We start from the raw sequence: 23388 nt of genomic DNA, 5'->3' as shown, positions 1-23388 counted from the left end.
CATTACAATGGAGGTTGCACAAGAGAATTAGTTGGAGGACTACATAATCATTGACTTAAAAAAAAAATCATCTATTTGGCAAAGCAGCATTATAGTTTTTTGTTTTGGTTTTTAAAACATGTTCAGCTTAATGTAAAATAAAGGAAACAAATCCCATTTAAATGTTCATATACAGAAAAGAGAGTGCCACTTTCTACAAAAGACAACATCTTGGCGCCAATGACCAGAATGTTTGGAATGAATGAATCAGTTCATCCACTGAATTCAAGCTATAAGAAAGGAGATTCCAACTACAGAAGAATTTTCTGGTGGTAAGAGCAGTTCGACAGTGGAACGGATTCCCTCAGAAAGTGGCGGACTCTCCTTCTTTGGAGGTTTTTAAGCAGACGTTGGATAGCCATCTGTCATGGATGCTTTAGTTGAGATTCCTTCCTTGCAGAGGGTTGCACAAGATGAGCCTCAGGATCCCTTTCAACTCTACAATTCTGTGATGCTACGATTTCTAACCTCCTGCACTTCCACATTTGCTCATTCATAAATCTGTTCTATCCCATTTGCACATTAATCTATGATTTTCTTAACCTAAGTCTGCACAAGTATTCACAATGAAAAATGCTATGAAGATACTTCTGTAAAACGTGTCTTGCCTCGAAACACGGATTATCCAATCCCCCAAGCATCCTACTATAAGGTATTTCAAGAGAATATGTATTCCACCAAGACCGCATTCTCAAATAATCAGCCTCCCCTTCAAAGGTCTATCTCCAAAGGTAGCTAGATTACAATTTCCTTCATCCATGACCATTGGCCATGCTTGCTGGGGCTGATGGGAGTTGGAGTCAAGCAAAGCATCTGTGAGGTTCCCCATCACTGCTTTAAGTGAAGGAAATACCCAATTGTCCCTTGCAGGATTTTACACGGTTGAATTTCTCTTCCCACCCTCAGCAAAAAAAAATAAAAATCACCATAATCCAGCAAAACATAGTCATGACTAAGTCACCATTAAATCACTGGGGCTTCAAGCTATTCACAATTACTGTATTTTTCCGTGTATAAGACTATATTTTTTCCTAAATGTCAGATGCTGGTGGTGGTTGCTCGTGAGTAACCAGGCAGGACTCCGACCTGTCTTTTACAGGTTTTATTGGTGCAAACTATGTACAGTGCAGAACCCCAAAGTTCATGTCTGTCTTAGTGACTTGCAGATTCCGTGAGTGGCCCCTTCTGGTTTCTCCCCCAACATAAGAACTTAGACACCCCAAATACCTGCTTCCCCTCCTTACGTTTCAACCCTCTGCGCAAGCTGGGCGATGTTTCCTGGGCAGCCGGGCTAGGTGAGGCTGACCTGGGAATTGGATTCAGAGGCTGAACCTGAGGAATCCCAGCCTGCACAGGAGTCCCCGCCTCCAGGGCCGACTGAGCCGGGGCAGGGGCTTGAACCTGAAGGGCCCTCACCTGTGCCGGATCCTCTGGAGCAGACACCAGATGAATCCGCTCTGGCTCCGGAGGTGATCGAGGACCCATTGTCTGCAGATGCTCCTCTCTCAGCCCTATCAGGGGAAGGTGAGGTTGCCTCTGGGTCCAGTAACCCTCCAGCCTCTCCTGAGCTGCAGAGGCTCAGGGCAGAGAGGCGGAGGGAACTGTTCGGTTTAAACTATTTGGTTTTTTTCTCCCCTGAACAAAGCATCCCATTTCATATGTATTGCCCTCTGAACTGCAAACATACTATTCCAGGGGTCAGCAAACTTTTTCAGCAGGGGGCCAGGCCACTGTCCCTCAGACCTTGTGGGGGGACTATATTTGGGGGGGGGATGAACGAATTCCTATGCCCCACATATAACACAGAAATGCATTTTAAATAAAAGGACAAATTCTGCTCATGTAAAAACTCGCTGATTCCTGGTCCATCTGCAGGCTGGATCGAGAAGGGCCTTGGTTTGCCTATCCATGTACTATTCTTTCTTTTACCTAACTGTTCACAGAATCACTTTGCTAGGTACAAATTCATTCTGTTGCAGCCAAGAAGGGGTTCTGGCTTACAGCTGGACTTTTCATGAACTGACACACAGGCCAGATTCCGCAGAGGTTTGATTCCTCAAGTCTGGTGATAGATTTATGGAACCTACCTTGGTCTGGAAGCAGCAGTAGAGCTGTGTTAAGTAAGGATGCTTCCGTGCTAACGCCAGAATCCGTTTTTCTGTCATTGTACAGTCGACATCATCATCTTGTAGGATGACATCTTTCTTTAAGACTTTCACGGCGTATACTTCATCTTTGCCTTTTAGCTCGGCTAGCATGACCTGCAACAAAGAGGCAACTGCACTTTTACACACGGCAAAGAGCAAGTAGTTCACATACTAAAGTAGCTAAAAAGAGAAATTAAATGGAAGTTTTGCACTAGTGGAAGCCAGCACAACAATTCCCGTTAGCGCAATGGGAATCCCCGCTGCCCACAAATTGGCTCCAGAGAGTTTGGGGAATTCCCAGAATATCGTGTGAGGAAAAGAGATGAGCGATCATTCCATCTGGCAAGGAAAGGTGCTTCCGCTGACAAAATGATCTCTTTAGTGCCACAGTGAATAAAACTCACTGAATGCCTATTCCCACAGTATCTGAAAGACCACTTCCTTCCCTACAGACCTTCTCAAACATTAAGCTCAGCAGAGGGAACCATTTTGGTAGTTTCACCACCTTCAGAAGTTCAGGGGGTGGCAATCCAGGAGAAGGCAATCTCTGCGGCTGCCCCTAAGTTTTGGAATTTCCTCCCCACAGAGGTGCGTTTGGCTTCTTCACTCTTCAGCTTTTGAAGAATGCTGAAGATACTCTTCTTTACCCCAGAAATGCGTCTGTTCAGGGTCCACCCTATTCCTGTGGCTGCAATTTGTCTTAACTGCTTTTAATCCTGAATTGTAGATGGTTGTCACCCACCCTGGGACCTGCTGGAGGAGAATAAGGCAGGGGATAAGATAATAATTTCAAGGGGGCAAGTGGAGAACTCCAGTATTCCTAGTTTTTAGATTTTCCTATAAAAGGATTTTTCCTCTCTTTAGTGGTCAGAAATTGTAAGGTGTGTGTGTGTGTGTGTGTGTGTGTGTGTTCCAGAGCCTCCAAAAAGCCAGTCTCTAGCACCACAAGAACTATGGTTCCTCAAGAGGCTAGGCAGACTAGGCCTCATGGAGGAGAGATACACACTAGGCCACAGTTCCAGTCTGAAATGCTACCCAGGCCTCTCTATCTGGCCCTCAGGACACTCCCCAGGCAACAGCCTTCTCCTCAAGCCATACCTCTCACTATCCCTGCTTTGCACTATCCTGGAGTTGTTTTTGCCTGGTTGGAATGCAGTCATTTAATTTCATCCTGATTCTAATTTTTAAGCTGTATTTTAATCAATTGTTTGATTGTGTTTTAATGTATTTGACATTTGACGTTAGCCGCCCTGAGCCCGGTCTTGGCTGAGGAGGGTGGCGTATAAATAAATAAAAATTTACTTACTTACTTACTTAAGCAATGAGCCTTGCTTTCATGAACTGATGATAGAGAGGGATGTGTGTAGAAACAAAGCTAAAATCCACCTTGCTTGCCTTGCCCAAATTAGCTTTGAGTCTTGCCCACCACTGGCGTGTGGGATATGGAGGCTTGCCTAAAAGAGAATGCAGTTTTGGGGCTTGAAAAGGTTCCCCAAGCCTGATCTCCATGCTTGCAGCAAGAATCAGCAATGCAAAATGTGGATCTGTTTTCTCAAGCATAAATGAAATCCAGATTCTCAATGAACTTGTTTCTTGTAGTTTTTGCCCCAGTGAAATCTTTTTAGTGTGCCTCGCTCGGGCTTTAGAATTGCATGCATCCTGGCTCTGTTGTCACTTCGAATTTCAGACCGTTTCCACCTAACGCTGCTGAGCAAGGGGCTGCAATCCATCTAGAGTCGAATGGGATTTGCTGCTGCCACTTTAAAGTCACCTCTGCAACTCCTCCTTACGGCGGAACGGCAGGAGTCCGAGCAAACACAGCCTAACATTTACATGCCTTGTTGAGTCTGCATGGCTGGCGAGTTGAAAAAGCAAATTATCTGACTTGCAAAATCAGGGCATGCAGAGCAGGAATCACCTTCAGGGAGAATAAATGTCAGCCTCCCTATGGAGTGCTTTTTCAGTCAAGTGCCTCAACAGAAGACACCAACTGCAGCTTAGCATTTCAATTGGCAGACACACTTTCAACTTAACAAATAATTCAGCACTGACTTTTTTTAAATAAAAAAACTAGCCAAATTAAAAAAGAGACACTTGTTCCGCGCCACAGAAAAAAATACATTGCTGGTAATAATTTCTATGCCATTTTTCAGGGCATGGGTGGTACCAGTTCTTTTCTAAATTATTCCAAGAGCCACCAATGGAAGTAAAGCAGCCCAAGAAACTATCACTTGTGCAGCAGCAGCCAGTTAAGCAGAGATTTAAACCTTGGCCTTCTTCATCTAAATCCCCTGTGTTATCCACTGATGTGCTTGGGCTACAACTCCCACAATCACTGGCCATTAGCCATGCTGACCAAGATTGATAGGAATGGTAGCTCAAGAATATCCAGATAGCTACCTCTGGACTACAAAGCTGTTCCCCCGCATTGTGCTGATATACTTGAGAATCCACAGCATCAAGCAGCGCAGAATTAGCAGCCTGAGACATGGCTTGACAGGACTGCCGGTGCAATCAAGTTTATGGGGTCAGTGCATGGACCAAAAAGGTACAGTGGTACCTCTGGTTACAAACTTAATTTGTTCCGCAGGTCCGTTCTTAACCTGAAACCATTCTTAATCTGAGGTACCACTTTAGCTAATGGGGCCTCCCGCTGCCACCACACAATTTCTGTTCTCATCCTGGGGCAAAGTTCTTAACCCGAGGTACTACTTCTGAGTTAGTGGAGTCTGTAACCCAAAGTGTTTGTAATCCAAGGTGTTTGTAACCCGAGGTACCACTGTACTGTGCAAGAGATTCTGTGCCAGGTAACCGAGGTAGTGAGAGCCAGTGAGGTGTAGTAGCCAGAGTTTAGGGAAGTTGCTAATGTTTGATGGTTTATTGTGCTTTTAATTCTGTTGGGAGCCGCCCAGAGTGGCTTGGGAAACCCAGCCAGATGGGCGGGGTACCACTAATAATAATAATAATAATAATAATAATACTAAGAATTCAGATCCCTGACACAGCCATAATCTGGGTGATCTGAAAACTTACAGGTGATCCAGACTGACCCTCTTTCAAATCAGGCCATGGAACGGGCTTACCTATAAACCTCCAAGCCCCAATGCATGATCGAATTGATGCATGGCATGATATCTAGTCTTTTAAATTTGCTGAAGCCCTACTGGCATAGATTTGGTAATCCCTATGACCACCAGAGGACGGTGTGCGTGACTGCAAACACAGCTTCGGCCATGCCTCAACCTTGTTTCTTCCTACCAGTACTACATGTTGTTGTATTTAATGCGCACAGTGGAAACAAGCAGCAATCAAGGACCGCTCACCTTCCCGAAGCTGCCTTTCCCTAACACTTTAATGAAGTTAAACTCTTCGAGGCCCATGCGCTTCGTCTGTGTTTTGACCTCTCCGTTTTCGCCGTTCTCCCCGGGAGTGTTAAGCTGGCCGTCAGTCGAGGTCGCCGCTCCTCCCCTGTGCTCTTCTCCTCGGTTGTCAAATGACAATGCTTTCCTAATGTTATTTTCAAGCTCTTTGATTTCTGTGAAAGTTTAAAATGACAGCAGTGGACAGATATTTTAATACGCACACACATGGATATGGAAGAGCTAAGCTTCAGCAATACCAAGATCCTGGTTGCATTAGGATGACGCATCACCATCATCATCATCATCATTAAAAAAAATTACACTGCCCTATACCAGTAGATCTCAGGGCAGTACACAGCATAAAACCACAACATATAAAAAAAGAAAATACATATGAAATAAATAAAAAATATTTAAAAATTGTCCAGTAGCACCTTAGAGACCAACTAAGTTTGTTCAAGCAGTATGTGGACTGAGAACTCCCAGAAGTGCAAGCTGGATTTCGAAGAGGCAGAGGAACCAGAGACCAAATTGCAAACATGCGCTGGATTATGGAGAAAGCTAGAGAGTTCCAGAAAGACATCTACTTCTGCTTCATTGACTATGCAAAAGCCTTTGACTGTGTCGACCACGGCAAACTATGGCAAGTTCTTAAAGAAATGGGAGTCCCTGATCACCTCATCTGTCTCCTGAGAAATCTCTATGTGGGACAAGAAGCTACAGTTAGAACTGGATATGGAACAACTGATTGGTTCAAAATTGGGAAAGGAGTATGACAAGGCTGTATTTTGTCTCCCTGTTTATTCAACTTATATGCAGAATTCATCATGCGAAAGGCTGGGCTGGATGAATCCCTAGCCGGAATTAAGATTGCTGGAAGAAATATCAACAACCTCAGATATGCAGATGACACAACCTTGATGGCAGAAAGTGAGGAGGAATTAAAGAACCTTTTATTGAGGGTGAAAGAGGAGAGCGCAAAATATGGTCTGAAGCTCAACATCAAAAAAACGAAGATCATGGCCACTGGTCCCATCACCTCCTGGCAAATAGAAGGGGAAGAAATGGAGGCAGTGAGACATTTTACTTTCTTGGGCTCCATGATCACTGCAGATGGTGACAGCAGCCACGAAATTAAGAGACGCCTGCTTCTTGGGAGGAAAGCAATGACAAACCTAGACAGCATCTTAAAAAGTAGAGACATCACCTTGCCAACAAAGGTTCGTATAGTAAAAGCTATGGTTTTCCCAGTAGTGATGTATGGAAGTGAGAGCTGGACCATAAAGAAGGCTGATCGCCGAAGAATTGATGCTTTTGAATTATGGTGCTGGAGGAGACTCTGGAAAGTCCCATGGACTGCAAGAAGATCAAACCGATCCATTCTTAAGGAAATCAGCCCTGAGTGCTCACTGGAAGGACAGATCGTGAAGCTGAGGCTCCAATACTTTGGCCACCTCATGACAAGAGAAGACTCCCTGGAAAAGACCCTGATGTTGGGAAAGATGGAGGGCACAAGGAGAAGGGGACGACAGAGGACGAGATAGTTGGATAGCGTCTTCGAAGCTACAAACATGAGTCTGACCAAACTGCGGGAGGCAGTGGAAGACAGAAGTGCCTGGCGTGCTCTGGTCCATGGGGTCACGAAGATTAAGGGATTAAGTAACTTTATTCGGCTATAAGCCCACAAGGTAAAACAAATCAATAGATAAAAATCAATAGATAAAATCAATAGCATTTTACAATCTAAAATATCAACTAAAATATTTCAACGCATAATCTCTAAATGTACCGTGTTATGGCCTTGAAGATAAAGATGGTGCATATAGATTACTGAATTTTTAATAGTCATGCAGCATTCCATGAAGTCTTTTATATGACAGAACTGAGATCAGGAATCTAGCAACCTGTAAAGTTCTATAAGAGTCAATGTCCTGGAGTAGATAAGCTAGATGTAATTCAGGTGGTTTAGCAGCAATTTCCAGAGTGATTGAACTCAGGATCCTTGATCGGGGAACATTGTATAAGGGGCAATTAAACAAGATATGATAAAGGGATTCTATCGATTTGTTGTCACATGCGCACAAAACAGAGATTTTACTGTTAGAAAATCTATTGCTCAGCACATTTGAGGGGAACACATTAAATCTGGCTCTAACAAATGCGAATCTATGCGACGCAGCCGATAAAGTAGACAGATATCGAGGTATCTGGGACATAGATGTAATGCCCTGATATATCGGGGAACATGTACCTCCACCTGTGGTAAGATTTTGTTGTAAATCTACCTCCTCCAGTCTTTGTTTGATGACCTTTTTAGCTGTAATTAGATCTAAATTAAGTATATCGGAAGGAGAGATTCCATAAGACAACAGTTTGGAATGGATTTTTGTTGCCCATGGGCTGGTGAATTCATCTCTCCAAAGGCACTGAATAAGATGGTAGTTTGGCAATTTATGCCAAAGGGACAGCCAATAATTAAAGGCATGTCTCCACATCAGAATCTCAAGGGAGGGGGTCTTAAGTTCTAAGCGAATGGCAGAGTTGCTTACACAGGAGGGTAGTTTCAAAAGGCATCTTAGAAAAAGATTTTGCAATGTCACCAGAGGCAAGAGGTTTACAAAGGCGCCCCATAAAGGGACCGCATAGACCATAGTTGCAACCACTTTTGCAACTATAGTAAAAGCTATGGTTTTCCCAGTAGTGATGTATGGAAGTGAGAGCTGGACCATAAAGAAGGCTGATCGCCGAAGAATTGATGCTTTCGAATTATGGTGCTGGAGGAGACTCTTGAGAGTCCCATGGACTGCAAGAAGAACAAACCTATCCATTCTGAAGGAAATCAGCCCTGAATGCTCACTGGAAGGACAGATCGTGAAGCTGAGGCTCCAATACTTTGGCCACCTCATGAGAAGAGAAGACTCCCTGAAAAAGACCCTGATGTTGGGAAAGATGGAGGGCACAAGGAGAAGGGAACGACAGAGGACGAGATGGTTGGATAGTGTCTTCGAAGCTACAAACATGAGTCTGACCAAACTGCGGGAGGCAGTGGAAGACAGAAGTGCCTGGCGTGCTCTGGTCCATGGGGTCACGAAGAGTCGGACACGACTAAACGACTAAACAACAACAACAAGTTTGTTCTGGGTATAAGCTTTCGTGTGTATCTGAAGAAGTGTGCATGCACATGAAAGCTTATACCCAAAACAAACTTAGTTAGTCTCTAAGGCACTACTGGACAATTTTTAAACTTTTTATTTATTTATTTCATCTGCGTCAGACCAACACGGCTACCTACCTGAATCTAGAAAATACATTATAAAAACAAAACAACAACAACCCAATAATCTCCCCTTCCACACACATTTTAAAAGGGCATCAGATGTCAATATTATTATGTATGTATACACATACATACATACGTGTGTGTGTGTGTGTGTGTGTGTGTGTGTGTGAATAGATAGATAGACAGATAAACAAACAAGCAAACAGGAACACAGGAAGATGCCCTACATTAATCAGACCATTGGTCCATCTAGGTAAGTATTTACACTACCAGTGGTGGCTCTGTAGGATTTCAGACAGCCCTATGCAGGGATTCCAGGGACTGAACCTGGGACCTTCTGCATGCAGATAAAATGCACTACCACTAAACTGCAGCCCTTTCCAGATAGAGAGAAAGGTTGTACTTTGTGTATGGAACACTCCAGGATCTGTCCTCAACATCTCCAGTTAATGTTCCACTGCTGGGAAAGGCCCCAGAGACATTGGAAAGCTGCTGCAAGTCACAGGAACAGCCAATATGGTGTCTTCTAGAGGTGCCTTTTTTTGTACTACAATTCCCACCATCTCTGCCCAGTGACTATGCTGGCTGAGGCTGATGGGAGTTGGAGTCCACCAGCATCTGGAGGACACCATTTTTGCTACCTCTGCAGAAGACAGCATCTCACTAGATGGTCCCAAAAAAGCCTTCAGCAGTTTCTCCTGAATCTTCAAGGGCTAGTAGGTCCTTCTGATCTACTGAGCAGAAAAGACAGTGCAAGGCACATGGCAATCCCATCTGTGTGATATGGCCATGTTATGACACCAGTTCTTTCATAATCCATTCTTTGTTAAATCTGAGATGTTGGGGCCACATTGTTTACAAGGCTGCAGTTCGGCGAGACCCCCAAAATAATTCAAAATATTCATAAATATGAAATAAAAGGGGGCAAACCTTGATCACATGGGGAAGTCGGTGCTGACTTTGATCTGTCATCGTCTCCTGGTGAGGATCCAGGAACCGGTGGTTGAGATTCTGCACCTGGGACAAGCTAAGAATAGACAGAGAAATGAGATGCTTAACCATCGCAAGGTGTTCTTCTGACATGACATTTATGAGAGTACAAAGACGCAGCTCCAAATAGCAAAGCTTCTGCACACAAAGAGGAAGGCAACTGAAAATCCTCCTTGAATTGCCATCTGCTTTACAGACTGACAAGCATAGCAGCTCATTTTTTAAAAAGAGAGAGAAAAAAACTTGCATTTATTGCGTTGAAATCTTAACTTGTTTGAAGAGGTTCACGGTAAATGCTGCTAGGCTTACCAGATACACAGAAAGACCACACATAGAAACTCTTTAAAAACAACAACCCATAACTTCTGAAAGTATTCTTGACACAAGTTCTACAGTGTCGTGTCAGAATGAAAGGCCATAATTCACTAAGCACCATTCCAACACCAGTTTAATTAAATCTGTACAGGAGCTGTGAAAACGAGGAGATTTAGTGGATTTCAACCACATTTTGCTCGCCAAAAAATGAAAGATGCTTGACTTGCCAAATGCAGCTTTTTTAAATTCTCCATGATTTATGTCAGGAGAATCCCCATCTCGAAGAGGGATGGGGAACCTCTGACCCTTCACATGTTGTTGCGCTCCACTGCCGTAAGTCCCAGCTAATGGTCAGGAATTATGGAAGTTGTAGTTCAAAATCGTCTGGAGGACCAGAGGTTCCCCATTCCTGGTCTGATGGCATGTGACGCTGTGGATTCTAAGAATATCTTGTCATACAAGTTTCCTAGACAGAAGATCACCTGGAAACTATATATGTAAGTCTCTTCAGATGAATTTAAGTGCAATAAGCTAATAGAATGAGTGAAAGCAGCTGATTACGAACATGTGATTTATGGTCAAGCCACCACCACACATTTAAAACACCTCCCAAGACCACACCACACCTTTAAAGCACAGCCACACCACTGTAATAGTAATGGCTTCCCCCAAAGAATCCTGGGAATTGTGACTTGTTAATGGTGGTGTGAACTGTAGCTCTGTGTGAGGTCTCCTAATAACTCTCAGCATCCTTAAGCAACTACAATTCCCAGGATTCTTGGGGGGGGGGGGACCAGAATTGTTAAAAGTGGTGTAAGAGTGCTTTAAACGTATTGGGTAGAGGTGACTGATGTAGACGTCAAGAGCACATAGAACCACCATCTTCCTATATTCAAGTGTCTAATAATAATAATAATTGCTGTACTGCCCTTCATTCAAGGATCACAGTTCACAATATAAAAACACAAAAATACATAATATAACAACCACTGCTTTTCTTCTAGAAAGAAAGGTGCCAGTACTCACCATGAAGTTGTTATAGTAAGTGCTACACTTTTAACCAGTGCTTTTCTTCTAGAAAAACACGGTGTCGGTACTGCCTACCCTTGAGTACCCCCAGAAAAAAGCACAAAACAAACAATACACTCCCACACACAACTTAAAAGGCCACCGATTGCGTAATTAGCCAAAGGTCTGGGAGAAGAGGAACTTTTTGCCTGGTGCCTAAAAGTGTATAACAAATGCACCAGGCAGGCCTCCCTGGGGAGAACATTCCACAAACAGGGAGCCACCACGGAAAAGGGCTGTTCGCATGTTGTCACCCTCTGGACCTCCCATGGAGGAGGCACACAAAGAAAGAAAGGCCTCAAGTGATGATTGCAGGGTCCGGGTCAGTTCATATGGGGAAATCTACGTGCTATGTACCTGTCACACCCTATGAGTTATCCAACTAGCTTTTACATTGTTATTAATCACTAACTTAGGTTTCTTAATGTCAATGGGTCTATTAAGTAGGTAACTTAGGTGACTACAATCCCCTGGAACAGCACCTTTCCTTGCCAGGGAGAAGACCGGGACCCAGAAATCCCCGCTGGGAAATGGGCACCATGCATATCACTTCTAAACGGAGGGCTCTCCAAGGACTACTGTGGGCAGTTAAGAAGAAGAAGAAGAAGAGTTTGGATTTGATATCCCGCTTTATCACTACCCGAAGGACTCTCAAAGCGGCTAACATTCTCCTTTTCCCTTCCTCCCTCACAACAAACACTCTGTGAGGTGAGTGAGGCTGAGAGACTTCTAAGAAGTGTGACCAGCCCAAGGTCACCCAGCAGCTGCAAGTGGAAGAGCGGGGAAGTGAACCCAGTTCACCAGATTACGAGTCCACTGCTCTTAACCACTACACCACACTGGCTCTCTAGTTAACCGCACTGGTTAATGGATTGCAGGAGATAAAGATAGGAATCCTGTCCATATATACTTGGGAGGACTCTGTGCGGTTCCTTCTGAACAGACATATCCAGGAGTGCGCTGGTGTTATATGTGACTCTTGGCATAAAGAGGTCCAAGGAATGTTTTGCGGTTTATTTATTTTTTACCCAACGCAGAAGGGATCAGCTTCTGTAAAGTGGCTTTGCAGAGCATCTGCTGAATTCAATTCTCTTTGGGGAGAATGTTATTTCAGTGCGTTTCCATTTGTCATCACTGTAATATCACGGGGGGTAGAGAGGAACATCTGGCAAGACAATGATCTCACGCCAGTTTTTCAACTAGATAAGAATATTTATGTTCACATGTGTTCTCACAAGGGGACTTCAAAGTAGTAGCTTTGATGTTTACATGGCTTTCTGACAAGAACGATTCCTTCTGACAATTGAAAAATAATAAAGCCTTTTTTGACTTCATCACTACTGAGGTCAAAGCAGTCTAAGTTCTTCCAGGGCTTCTTCCAGCTCACTCGGTTTGTGTACTCCAAAGAGCACAAGTTTAGCAGGGAGGATGCCATTATTTTGTCCAACTGCTTTTGATTTTCTCCATATGGGAACCTAGGAAGTTGCCTTAAAAAGGTAAAGGTAAAGGTACCCCTGCCCGTACTGGCCAGTCGTGTCCGACTCTGGGGTTGCGCGCCCATCTCGCTTAAGAGGCCGGGGGCCAGCGCTGTCCGAAGACACTTCCGGGTCACGTGGCCAGCGTGACAAGCTGCATCTGGCAAGCCAGCGCAGCACACGGAAACGCCGTTTACCTTCCCGCTATAAAGCGGTCCCTATTTATCTACTTGCACCCGGGGGTGCTTTCGAACTGCTAGGTTGGCAGGCGCTGGGACCGAAAGACGGGAGCGCACCCCGCCGCGGGGATTTGAACCGCTGACCTGACGATCGGCAAGTCCTAGGCGCTGAGGTTTTACCCACAGCGCCACCCGTGTCCCTAGGAAGTTGCCTTATACTAAGCTAAACAATTGGCCAGCTAGGTCAATGCTGTCTATACCAACTGCCAACAGCCTTCTGTGATATCAGGCAGGGTTCTCATCCAGCCCTACCTGTGTTGAACTGAACTTGAGAACTTCTGCATGCAGAGCTTTGGAATACGCTGTCAGCGACATACTGATGACACACAACTCTACTTCTCCTCTACATCTGCAGGTGCAGCAGTGGATGTGCTGGACCGTTATCTTGCCTCAGTAAGGGACTGGATGAGAGCCAACAAACTGAAGCTCAATCCAGATAAAGCTGAGGCACTGTTATTGGGTTGTTTCCTAGAGTGGATGAGTGGGGGGTTGCCCTCTCTTGATAGGGTAACACTCCCTCTGAGGAATGGGTACACAGCTTGGGGGTACTTCTGTTAGAATTCCTGCTCCATGGTTGCAGTCATGGGATTGTTGTCTTCTGAATCCACTGCTGTCGCTTGAGGCTCAGGTGGTCTTAGTGGCGCCTTCCATCAGCTTGGGCTGGTGGCTGCGCACCTATCTGGATCATGGCTTCTGTTGTCTATGCTCTGGTAACCTCTAGGTTAGATTACTGCAATGTGCTATGCATGGGGCTGCCTCTGAAGACGATTCGGAAGCTTTAGCCGGTGCAGAATTTGGTGGCCCAGTTGCCCACTAGGGCAAGATGGTTTGAGCATATAACACTGACCCTGGCCTGACTGCACTGGCTGCCAATTAGTTTCCAGGCCCATTTAAATGTGCTGGTTTAGACAGAGAAAGACTTAAATGGCTTGGGACCGCAATATATTTTAAGGACCGGCTCTCCCCATATAAATCGACCAAGACCCTGTAATCAGAATCTCATAAAATCCCTTGGCCAATTCAAACGAAAGCTAAATGCAGCAAAAAAAAAAACCTCATTAACATTTTTACTCCCCTTGGTCATTTTCATATGCAATTACTTTTCTCATTAATTGACAGAGGATGGTTACAAAAAATGCAGAAGAAAATGTTCCGCACAGCACTAGTCATGAGTTCATATGCAAGAATGATTACCTTCTTCCTCCTTTGTCCGCTATTAGTGATCTTATCCGGAGTGACACCCAGGTCAGCAAGTACTTTAGCTATGCCCCTCGCATCCACTCCACAGTTGGGGGCCACATTTGTTTCACAGCGTCTATGTACATTCATCTTGCAAACTGCAATTTAAAACAGGTGAGGAAAGGAAGAGAAAACCCAAGTTGGATTAGATCATTTTTTGATACGTCAGCATCAACATCTGTCTTGACCATGTGGATATCTGGGTGCTGAAGTGCAGCAACCTTCCCTGAAACAAGAAAATTATTTCAATGGGGAAAACGCTGAGCTGGATCCATGACTGATTGTTTCATATCCTGGGACACGAGAATTGCCTTCTGAAGATTGGGCCAAGGTTTATCTAGGCCAGCAGTATGTTCCCAACAGCAGCCAGCTAGCAAAGCCTCTGGGAGCTTGCTCGCTCAGGTCTCTCCTTCAAACCTGACAGAAAAGATGTGATTAATGGGCTGTGAAGGGACAGGCAGCCATCTTGTCTGTGAAGGATGAAGTGGCACAGGATGAAGCGAAACATCCATAACACCGTCTAGGAGGCAAGAGACAGTGGTGCACAACCCAAATCACTCTGAGGGCCACTTTTTCATTTTTATTAACCCTAAAAAGCCACCTCACTATATCAAAGCACATTCTTTCCCTCAAAGAAATATGAGCACTGTACTTTGTAAAAGGGACGCGGGTGGCGCTATGGGTTAAACCACAGAGCCTCGGACTTGCCAATCAGAAGGTCGGCAGTTCGAATCACTGTGACGGGGTGAGCTCCCGTTGTTCGGTCCCTGCTCCTGCCAACCTAGCAGTTCAAAAGCACGTAAAAGTGCAGGTAGATAAACAGGTACTGCTCTGGCGGGAAGGTAAACGGCGTTTCCGTGCACTGCTCTGGTTCGCCAGAAGTGGCTTAGTCATGCTGGCCACATGACCCGGAAGCTGTATGCCGGCTCCCTTGGCCAATAAAGCGAGATGAGCGCCGCAACCCCAGAGTCGGTCACGACTGGATCTAATGGTCAGGGGTCACTTTACCTTTACCTTACTCTGTAAAAGGCTGCTGGGAATGGTAACTCTGAGAGGGGTAAACTGCAGTGCCCAGAATTGTCTGAGGGAGAGAAGGTGTTTTGTTGCCATTATATTTTCAGCAGATCCTGATAACCCACTTTGTCTCGAAGTGCCTCACAGTTCACTCTCCCGTGCATAGCTGTCAACTTTTCCCTTTTCTTGCGAGGAATCCTATTCAGAATAAGGGAATTTCCCTTTAAAAAAGGGAAACGTTGGCAGCTATGCTCCCATGTCCCCATGAAACAACACAGGCCGCTCTGAAATCTTGGCCAACCTATCCCTCCCTTTCCAGCTCTACTCCGTTACGCCTTCTGTTCTCATCATTCTTTCCATCTCTGTCCACATCTCTCACATTTCTCAACCCAGCCTTTTCATAAACCACTTATAACTCAGCCTGCTACTGAAAAGCCATTTTTATGGAGGGTGTTTGTGTGCAATGAGCAACGGCAGAGGCAGAGGACGATCCAATCAGCCGTCAGGCCTTTCATTGTACAGACCCAAGCTAAGGCCATTAATCATAAACAAATATACATGCTCCCCCTGCCAAATACATCATTGATTTCTGGCTGCAAATGTATCAAAGGAAGCAGCAAATAACTGGGCCGCTTAACATTGAGACTCCTCTTTTGTTGACAGAATGCTGGAGCCTTATACCTTATATGCGAGTGCCCTCTTGTGGAGGGAAAAAAAGCTCAAGAAAGTGTACAAAAATGTAAGCAGAACTCAATGCTGCACACTTTTAGAGATACAAATACAAACACCGCCCACCCCCCCAACAATAATTCACTACACTTCCATAGGGATTTGAACCTGGGTCCTTTGTTTGTTGCTCAAGGGTCTAGTCGCTTCCTCACACTGATGCTATTTAGTGATCATTCTAACAGAGGGATGAAGGATCTGCAACCCTCCAAACATTGTTGGGCTGCAACTCCCATAATCCCTTATCATGAGCTATACTAGCAAGGGCAGGTAGGAGTTGGGAGCCCAACAACACGAGACATGGTAGCCTCAGTCCAGTATACCTGAAGGAGCATCTCCACCCCCATCGTTCTGCCCGGACACTGAGGTCCAGCGGCAAGGGCCCTTGCTGCGAGAAGCCAAGTTACAGGGAAGCAGGCAGAGGACCTTCTCAGTAGTGGCACCTGCCCTGTGGAACGCCCTCCCACCAGATGTCAAAGAGAAAAACAACTACCAGACTTTTAGAAGACATCTGAAGGCAGCCCTGTTTAGGGAAGCTTTTAATGTTTAATAGGTTATTGAATTTTAATATTCCGTTGGAAGCCACCCAGAGTAGCTGGAGAAACCCAGCCAGATGGTCGGAGTATAAATAATAAATTATTATCATCATCATCATCATCATCATCATCATCATCATCTAAAGGGCTGTTACACAGAAGATGGAGCAAGTTCGTTTATCCTATCGTGCTCCAGAGGATAGGATTCGAACAGATGATCCAAGTTACAGGAGAGGAGGTTTTGACTAAACATCAGGAAGAACCTTCCAAAGGTAAGAGGTGTTTGACAGTGGAACAGTCTCCCTCAGAAGGTGGTGGACTCCCCTTCATTGCAGGTTTTTAAGCAGAGGTTGGATCTGTCATGGATACTTTAGTTGAGATTCCTGCATTGCAGGGGGTTGGACTAGATGACCCCTGGGGTCCAACGCCGCTATTCTATGATTCTATTAATTTATTGGGGCAAGGGGCACAGGCTCCCCATCCCTGTCCTTCCATTCCCACTGCTACTGGAATGAGAATTAAATCACTGAAGGAAACTTTTCTAAAAGTCCGAAGTCCATATTAGAGCTATAGGTTTACTAGGCCAACCAAAACTTCATAAAATGGTGTGCAAATTTTTGAGTTCTCCAGACTAGGTGTTACAACAAAACTTAAGGGGGGTGGGGGGGGGAGATAAAAAGGCTGCTGGTGTTAGTCAAGCTATACGTGGCTGCATCTAGTAAGTTTTTAAGATGGGGGTGTGGAAAACGAACTTTCAGATGCTTGCAGTTTTCATGTTGTATCCCAAACTCCTGAGAAGAAGAAACAGGTAACAGCTGAACCTCCATCTCCACAAATCCCACAACCAGATGCTACTCACTTCTGATAAGAGGCAGGTGGGAGACGATCCACCATAAAATTTATGATGAAGTTGAAAGCTTGCAAAAAAATTGATGATATTTTTGTTGGCCTAACAAAGTCCTAATATGGGCACTCCCCCCCCCCCTTATAGGACAACCTTTTCAAGAAGTTGACATTCCTATCTATCGCCCACCACCGCTGTGATTTTTTTAAATAAAGCTGTTGTGTTTCAGAAACATTGCCTTAGTAGGATGCTCCTTGAATACCTTATGTTGCAAGATCAAACCAAAAACAAGGGAAAGCAATACGCCTCTGGTTTCAGAAACGGACCCTAATAACAGCAGCCATAGATACTTCAGAGCTTACTTTGAATTCTGTGACCACCCGCAGTAGGACAACCCTGCATGTTCCCAAAACATCATAAATTAAAAGGTTAAAAAAAGGGTCCAAGTAATCCAATTAAGTGAACATAAGGAGACAGGGAGGCATCTCTACAAATCTGCCAAGAATTGAATAAGCCAACAGGGCTGGCAGCAGCTGTTGCCAACCAACTCCATTTATCCTGTTCTCTCTTTCTGAATTATTCTGGGTTGTTTTTGTTCTGCTTGCTGCAGGCATGCAAGTGTGTATATTTAAAAAAAAGGGGGGCTTTAAGTCAGATGCAGACATGTTTTGATTTCCTCCACTTAAGGTTGCTATTGCAGATAAATTGTTCCTGGTGCGAAAATGAGATGGCAAAGAATGAGAAGCTAACCACTCAAGGACTAAATGTGTGAGTTCATATGGGAAAAAATCCAGGGTTCTGGCTACCCCACTCTCTATGAAATGTAACTGGGGAATCCAGGAATTTCTATGGTAAGGTAGTGCATTTTAAAGCAATTTATTATTTGTACAAATCTTTATGCACCTAATACTAAAAGAATACCAAAGGCATGTACATTAAGGAGCATACGTAAAGCACTTGGGATAGGTTACTGTGTTGTTCGATGAGCATTTTGGGGAAAGTTTTAACTTTCCTTGGTTTCTGTTTATTTTATCTGTTCCTATTTTATCCTGTTAAAGTCACTTTTAGATTTTTTTTATGCAGGTGTATAAAGTGACAAACAGACATAAATACTGATACTATACAAGCAAATGCAAAATTCATGAAATATAGGCATCCAAATAAATTTCCACAACAAGTGAGAAAAACAGCTGTGTTGCATAATAGGCAGAACAGGCTTCGTTTTGTTATTTGCTTTATTATTAAGCACAAGCGCAAACGAGGAAGCACAACCTACCTTTGCATTGTAAACCTTGTCTCAGAAGACCCCAGAGCAACGAACCACAGTGGTCACAGAAGGTGGGCACTTTGTAATTGTGAATGCTGAACTTGTGAGGCATGTTGACACTGAAGCGCTGGGAGCCCACCTGGCAGAAAATCACAAAAACACCACTCTGGTATGTCTAGTCTTTTCCAGTGAAGGCCTTGCAAAGTACTTCTACATTTTCCATATGTAACAAAAGCAAACCCAATTCCCCGAGTGCCAATCCCTGCATATGCAAAATGGTGGACTTCTGTGGGTCAGTGGGTCTAGCTGTTAGCCAGAAAGTTGGTGGTTTGAGCCCACCCAGGGACAGCTGTGGGACTGCATTGGACTAGATAACCCTTGTGGTTCTTTCCAACTCTTCAATTCTTTAATTCTGTGAATCAAGGATACTGAGATGGGAGTAAGCTGTACCTTTTAAGGGAGGGTTAACTGCGCAGCGATAGAGAGTACACTCTGCATGTGGAAAATCCCAGGCTATTGAATATCTTTGGTCCCCAGTGAAGAGGATCAGGCAGCAGACAAGGAGAAAGAGGCTCTGCCTGAACTCCTGGACAGCTGCTGGTGGTCAGAGCAGACAGTATTGGGCTAGGTGGAATGGCAGTCTGAGACTGTATTAGGCAGCTTCTTATGCATGTTGCAGGGGAATATCAGCAGTACAGAGTGCTTCGGGTCAGCTTGCCAATCTTGCTGAGGACCCTCTGGTCATCTTTCAAGAAACATCGGGATCCTACCAAATGCCATTTGCAAATCAGCACCAACATTGTCCCTAAATGAATCACTTGTGCTACATAAATAATATTCTGGTTGTTTTAAAAAGTTCCACTTGCAGATGGAGATACATGGCATATTCCCACCCACTTCTTATCGCTGGCTTCTACCCAGAAGTTCTTTAAAACAATAAGAGCACCAATTCAGAAATGCTTTAAGGCTTCCTGTAGTCTGGAGCCAGAGAATGTAAATCTACACAGGAACTTCCATATCCCCGCTGGCATAGAAGGATGGCACAAGTTGGTAGATTAACATCTGGCACAAGAGGTCATGGCTTTTAAAAGCACAAACACTGGCTTGTAAGCTCCGGGGGTGGGAGCAGAAGATGGTAGTGCAATGGCTCTCTGAAACAAAACTGAGATATTATGGGGTGGGGCATCCCAGAGAACAGACTGCAGCGGCACTCTACTTTTTGCAAGAGGGCAAGAGAGAAAAAGATTCTGCACACTGTCAGCTCTACCCTGAGTCTAGATTCACCCTGCCAATTCAAAATTGGAAATGCAAACTGCTTCGGGTGAGAAGCTGTGCAGAGGAACCTTGTAGAACCACAGACGGCAGAGGACAAAGACACATCATCAGCGTTGAAATGGGATTCAGCTGCCAGTCTGGTTGGCTTCTGTATATGGAGTGGTAATGGGGCAGCCATCTTGTCTTTTGCCTCAGGCGGCAGAATTTCTTGAGCAGGCTCTGAAGACAGGGCCACTGCTTTGGGTGGCCAGTATCCAGTTCCATTCTCAAAATTCAGAGCTGGCCCTCTTTTAAAAACAAACAGTGGCAATAGTTCCCAGGGAAATTGTGCACAACGGTTCTCAGTCATGTAAAAAAGTAAATGGTGGACTAAAGAGAGACTAGAAGGGTGCAGTCGGGATCCATCTCCTTCTCCCTGTCTTTTAACAAACAGGGGAGGTGACAGTGACTTGGCCTGACTTTATATATATGAAAAAAAATCCACAAAACAGCACAACTCCCTTTTATCTAGAGCATTTGTTCTATAAATATTTACCTCATCGTGGGCTTCCTGCTTCTTCAACCCAGCGCATTTCGTTATTATAAGCTCATGGCATCGCTTATGGACTACGCAAGTGCAAACTGTAAACAAGAGAAACCGTATCAAGTTTGAGTTTTCACAAAGGCAGTTTGATTATTTTGTCCAGAAGGGATGAGGTAACTGAAAATGAAAAAGGGAAAGGGAAATTCTGGAGGGTTGCTTCCCATTCCTACCCACCAGTCCCAGAGGATCTGAAAAACCTAAGCAATACACTTCTTAACTGGGTTATGGTACCTGAGCTGAATTGGGACAGGGTTGGGGGAGAGGCTGCAACCAAGTTGTCTTGTTCGCATCTAGTGGAACTTCCCCTCCTTCTCCTCCCCACTTCTGCCCCTGAAATCTCTTCTGGGTTTTCCCCTACCAACTCTTTGGAGAAGACTGGGGATATTGGGGATTTGCTGGGGTATGAAAGGGACGGCAACTTGTGCTGTGCAAGCAGAGGTCCTTGCCCAAACGGGACAACTCTGCTGAATGCAACCCATTGCATGCTGTTCCAATGCTGCTATCAAGAGAATCATGGGGCCCTCGTGGCACACAAAAGAGATCCTGCGAATTCACAACACAAAGCGCTCATTTTTGATCTTGAAGGCCCTAAACAGCTTGGGGCCTGCACTCATGTCAACTTCCCCACACTACATCCCCAGCGCTGTGCTCCTGTGCCTGCCACTGATGTCCATTAAACTGATGGCTATGAGAGGGAGGGCCTTTTCAGTAGTGGCCCCCCACTTGTGAAATTCTTGTTTCATTGAGGTTTGTAAAGGTCCATGCCTCTTCACCTAGAAGCAAGCATTAAGGACCAATTTCTTTTAAATTCAGGTACGTAGCTGTGTTGGTCTAACACAGCTAAAATAAATAATAATAATAATAATAAATTGTCCAGTAGCACCCTAGAGACCAACTAAGTTTGCTCTGGGTATAGGCTTTCGTGTGCATGTACACTTCTTCAAATATCTGAAGAGTATCTGAAGAAGTGTGCATGCACATGAAAGCTTATACCCAGAACAAACTTAGTTGGTCTCTAAGGTGCTACTGGACAATTTTTCAATTTCTTTTAAGTTGCTTTTGCATAATTATTCTTTATTCGTTTAAATGACATAACTCCGAGCTGAATGTTATCTGTTTGTTTGACTGATTGTTTGATCCTGCTGTCTTTTATATCGCTTTATGGTGATTGATCACTGATCCTGTTCCAAGAACCAACAAATGGCAAAGATGCTAGCTCCTTATAACTTACACCACAGATCTTATATTTGTATGTCAAATTTTCCTTACCTTGACATTGGTACCCTTGCTTTCCTATTACTCCCCTGGAGATGAAAAACAAACACACAGAGCACAAATTAGGAATCGGGAATGGACGTATATTTTCACATCGCAACATTGACATGGTCAAGAGAGAGACACAGCCAGTGACCAGGGATGAATGTACTGGCTGCAACCCAACTTATTTAAGGAGATTCCTCTCTTGGCTCTACAGATGGAATTCTTCCCTTTGTTTCCCCCCTCCATCATTTTTGGAAATGTCACCAAGCTATACTTTGCCAAAAATCCCATGCCAAAAATGAAAATAGATAGTTCTTAAGGCTCCTTAGGAACAGATTCCTCCACCACCCTGACACTCTCTCTTTCTCTCTCTCTCTCACATGAAAGAAAGTATTGTGTGTTATCTGCACAGCCACACATGCTCCAAAGCACTGAAAAGTCTTGCAGATCTTGGCCAAGAGCTGGTGCCACTGAGTCCTTAATTCAGGCTAATCTTGGGCCTTCCAGATGTTGCTGGACTCCACTTCCCATCAGCCCCAGCTGGCATGGACAACGGTCAGGGATTATATAGGAGCTCTAATTCAGCAACATCTGTGGACCACAGGTTAGCCAGCCCTGCTGAAATGGTTGCAACTGAGGAGAAGAAAGCTTGAAAGGCTTCTTCCTCTATTTTAGTCCTGCAAAGATCCGAGACACTGTGGCTGAGGAGCTTTTCCCTGCCACAAGAGACATTATTGATAGATGTAGGGCCAGCTGAATGTTACCTTCTGCAGTTTTGGTATTACAGATCTGGGGGGGGGAAAACCCTCTCTCTGCCATGTATGCAAACACACACACATTGGTATGATTCAGACAACCAGCCTATCTGGTGACGGGTAAAATTCAGTGTACTTGACCAATCCCTCGTCTGAACGAGTCAACAACTTAAAAATCTTACAGCCTATTCCTACGCATGCCTACTCGGAAGAAAATCCTATTATACTCAATAGGGATTACTCCGAAGAAGGTGTGCTGAAAGAATGCAAAGAGTTTGGTTCTATATTATCAAATAGCTGCAGCAACCACAACAATAGTTACCTTCTTTTCAACGAAATGAATGGATTTACAGTAATTTAAGCAGCCCACATGCTATCATGCAACACAACAAGCTAGCCCAAAGGTGGAGAACGGGATCTGGTGGGTGGGCTGGATCCTTACCTGCACCCATAGGCCATTTTGAGTGGTAACTGGGGTCAATCACCTGTCAATTACCTGGCATAGCACTGATGCCAATTGCCCCAAAGTTATTTTTTGCTTTACCAAAAACTATGGAATGCAAAGGAAGATTTGTGTTCATAGCAAGCCCTACTTGAGGGCTTGATATCAGTGCCAACCCTACCAGCGCTTCCTGTTGGCACCGATGGGTGCTTAATGCAAGCCTGCTTTAGCAATATGGAGTTCCCCAAACTGGGAATCCTGTAGCACAGCCAATCCTAGCATGTAAGCTCTAAATTAGCATGTAAGCTCTAATAAGCATGTAAGCTTGGCACTTTCAGCAAGTAGGTACACAGGTGGCACTGTGGTGTAAACCACTGAGCCTCTTAAGCTTGCTGATCGTAAGGTCGGCGGTCTGAATCCCCATGACAGGGTGAGCTCCTGTTGCTCTGTCCCAGCTCCTGCCAACCTAGCAGATCGAAAGCACACCAGCGCAAGTAGATAAATAGGTACCATTGTGGCGGGAAGGTAAACA

At 44.6% G+C, this 23388-nt stretch overlaps 1 protein-coding gene across 1 annotated transcript in view; it reads right to left on the bottom strand.

Moving 5' to 3' along the window:
• PRKCE (protein kinase C epsilon) overlaps positions 1-23388 on the bottom strand; it is a 315710-nt gene that overhangs the window by 74522 nt on the left and 217800 nt on the right. Inside the window, exons 4-10 of the mRNA XM_080998138.1 lie at positions 21669-21703; positions 20352-20437; positions 18551-18680; positions 14110-14252; positions 9759-9855; positions 5510-5721; positions 2127-2300 (exon numbers count right to left, since the gene is read on the bottom strand). Of these exons, the coding sequence (XP_080854264.1) occupies positions 2127-2300; positions 5510-5721; positions 9759-9855; positions 14110-14252; positions 18551-18680; positions 20352-20437; positions 21669-21703 (877 nt within the window). The remainder of the gene's footprint in view (positions 1-2126; positions 2301-5509; positions 5722-9758; positions 9856-14109; positions 14253-18550; positions 18681-20351; positions 20438-21668; positions 21704-23388) is intronic.

Source organism: Podarcis pityusensis, assembly GCF_964106645.2.
Source record: "Podarcis pityusensis genome assembly, chromosome: 3".
NCBI lineage: Eukaryota > Metazoa > Chordata > Lepidosauria > Squamata > Lacertidae > Podarcis > Podarcis pityusensis.
The sequence above is the reverse complement of the archived record's forward strand: the minus strand, read 5'-3'. Positions and strand labels throughout refer to the sequence as shown.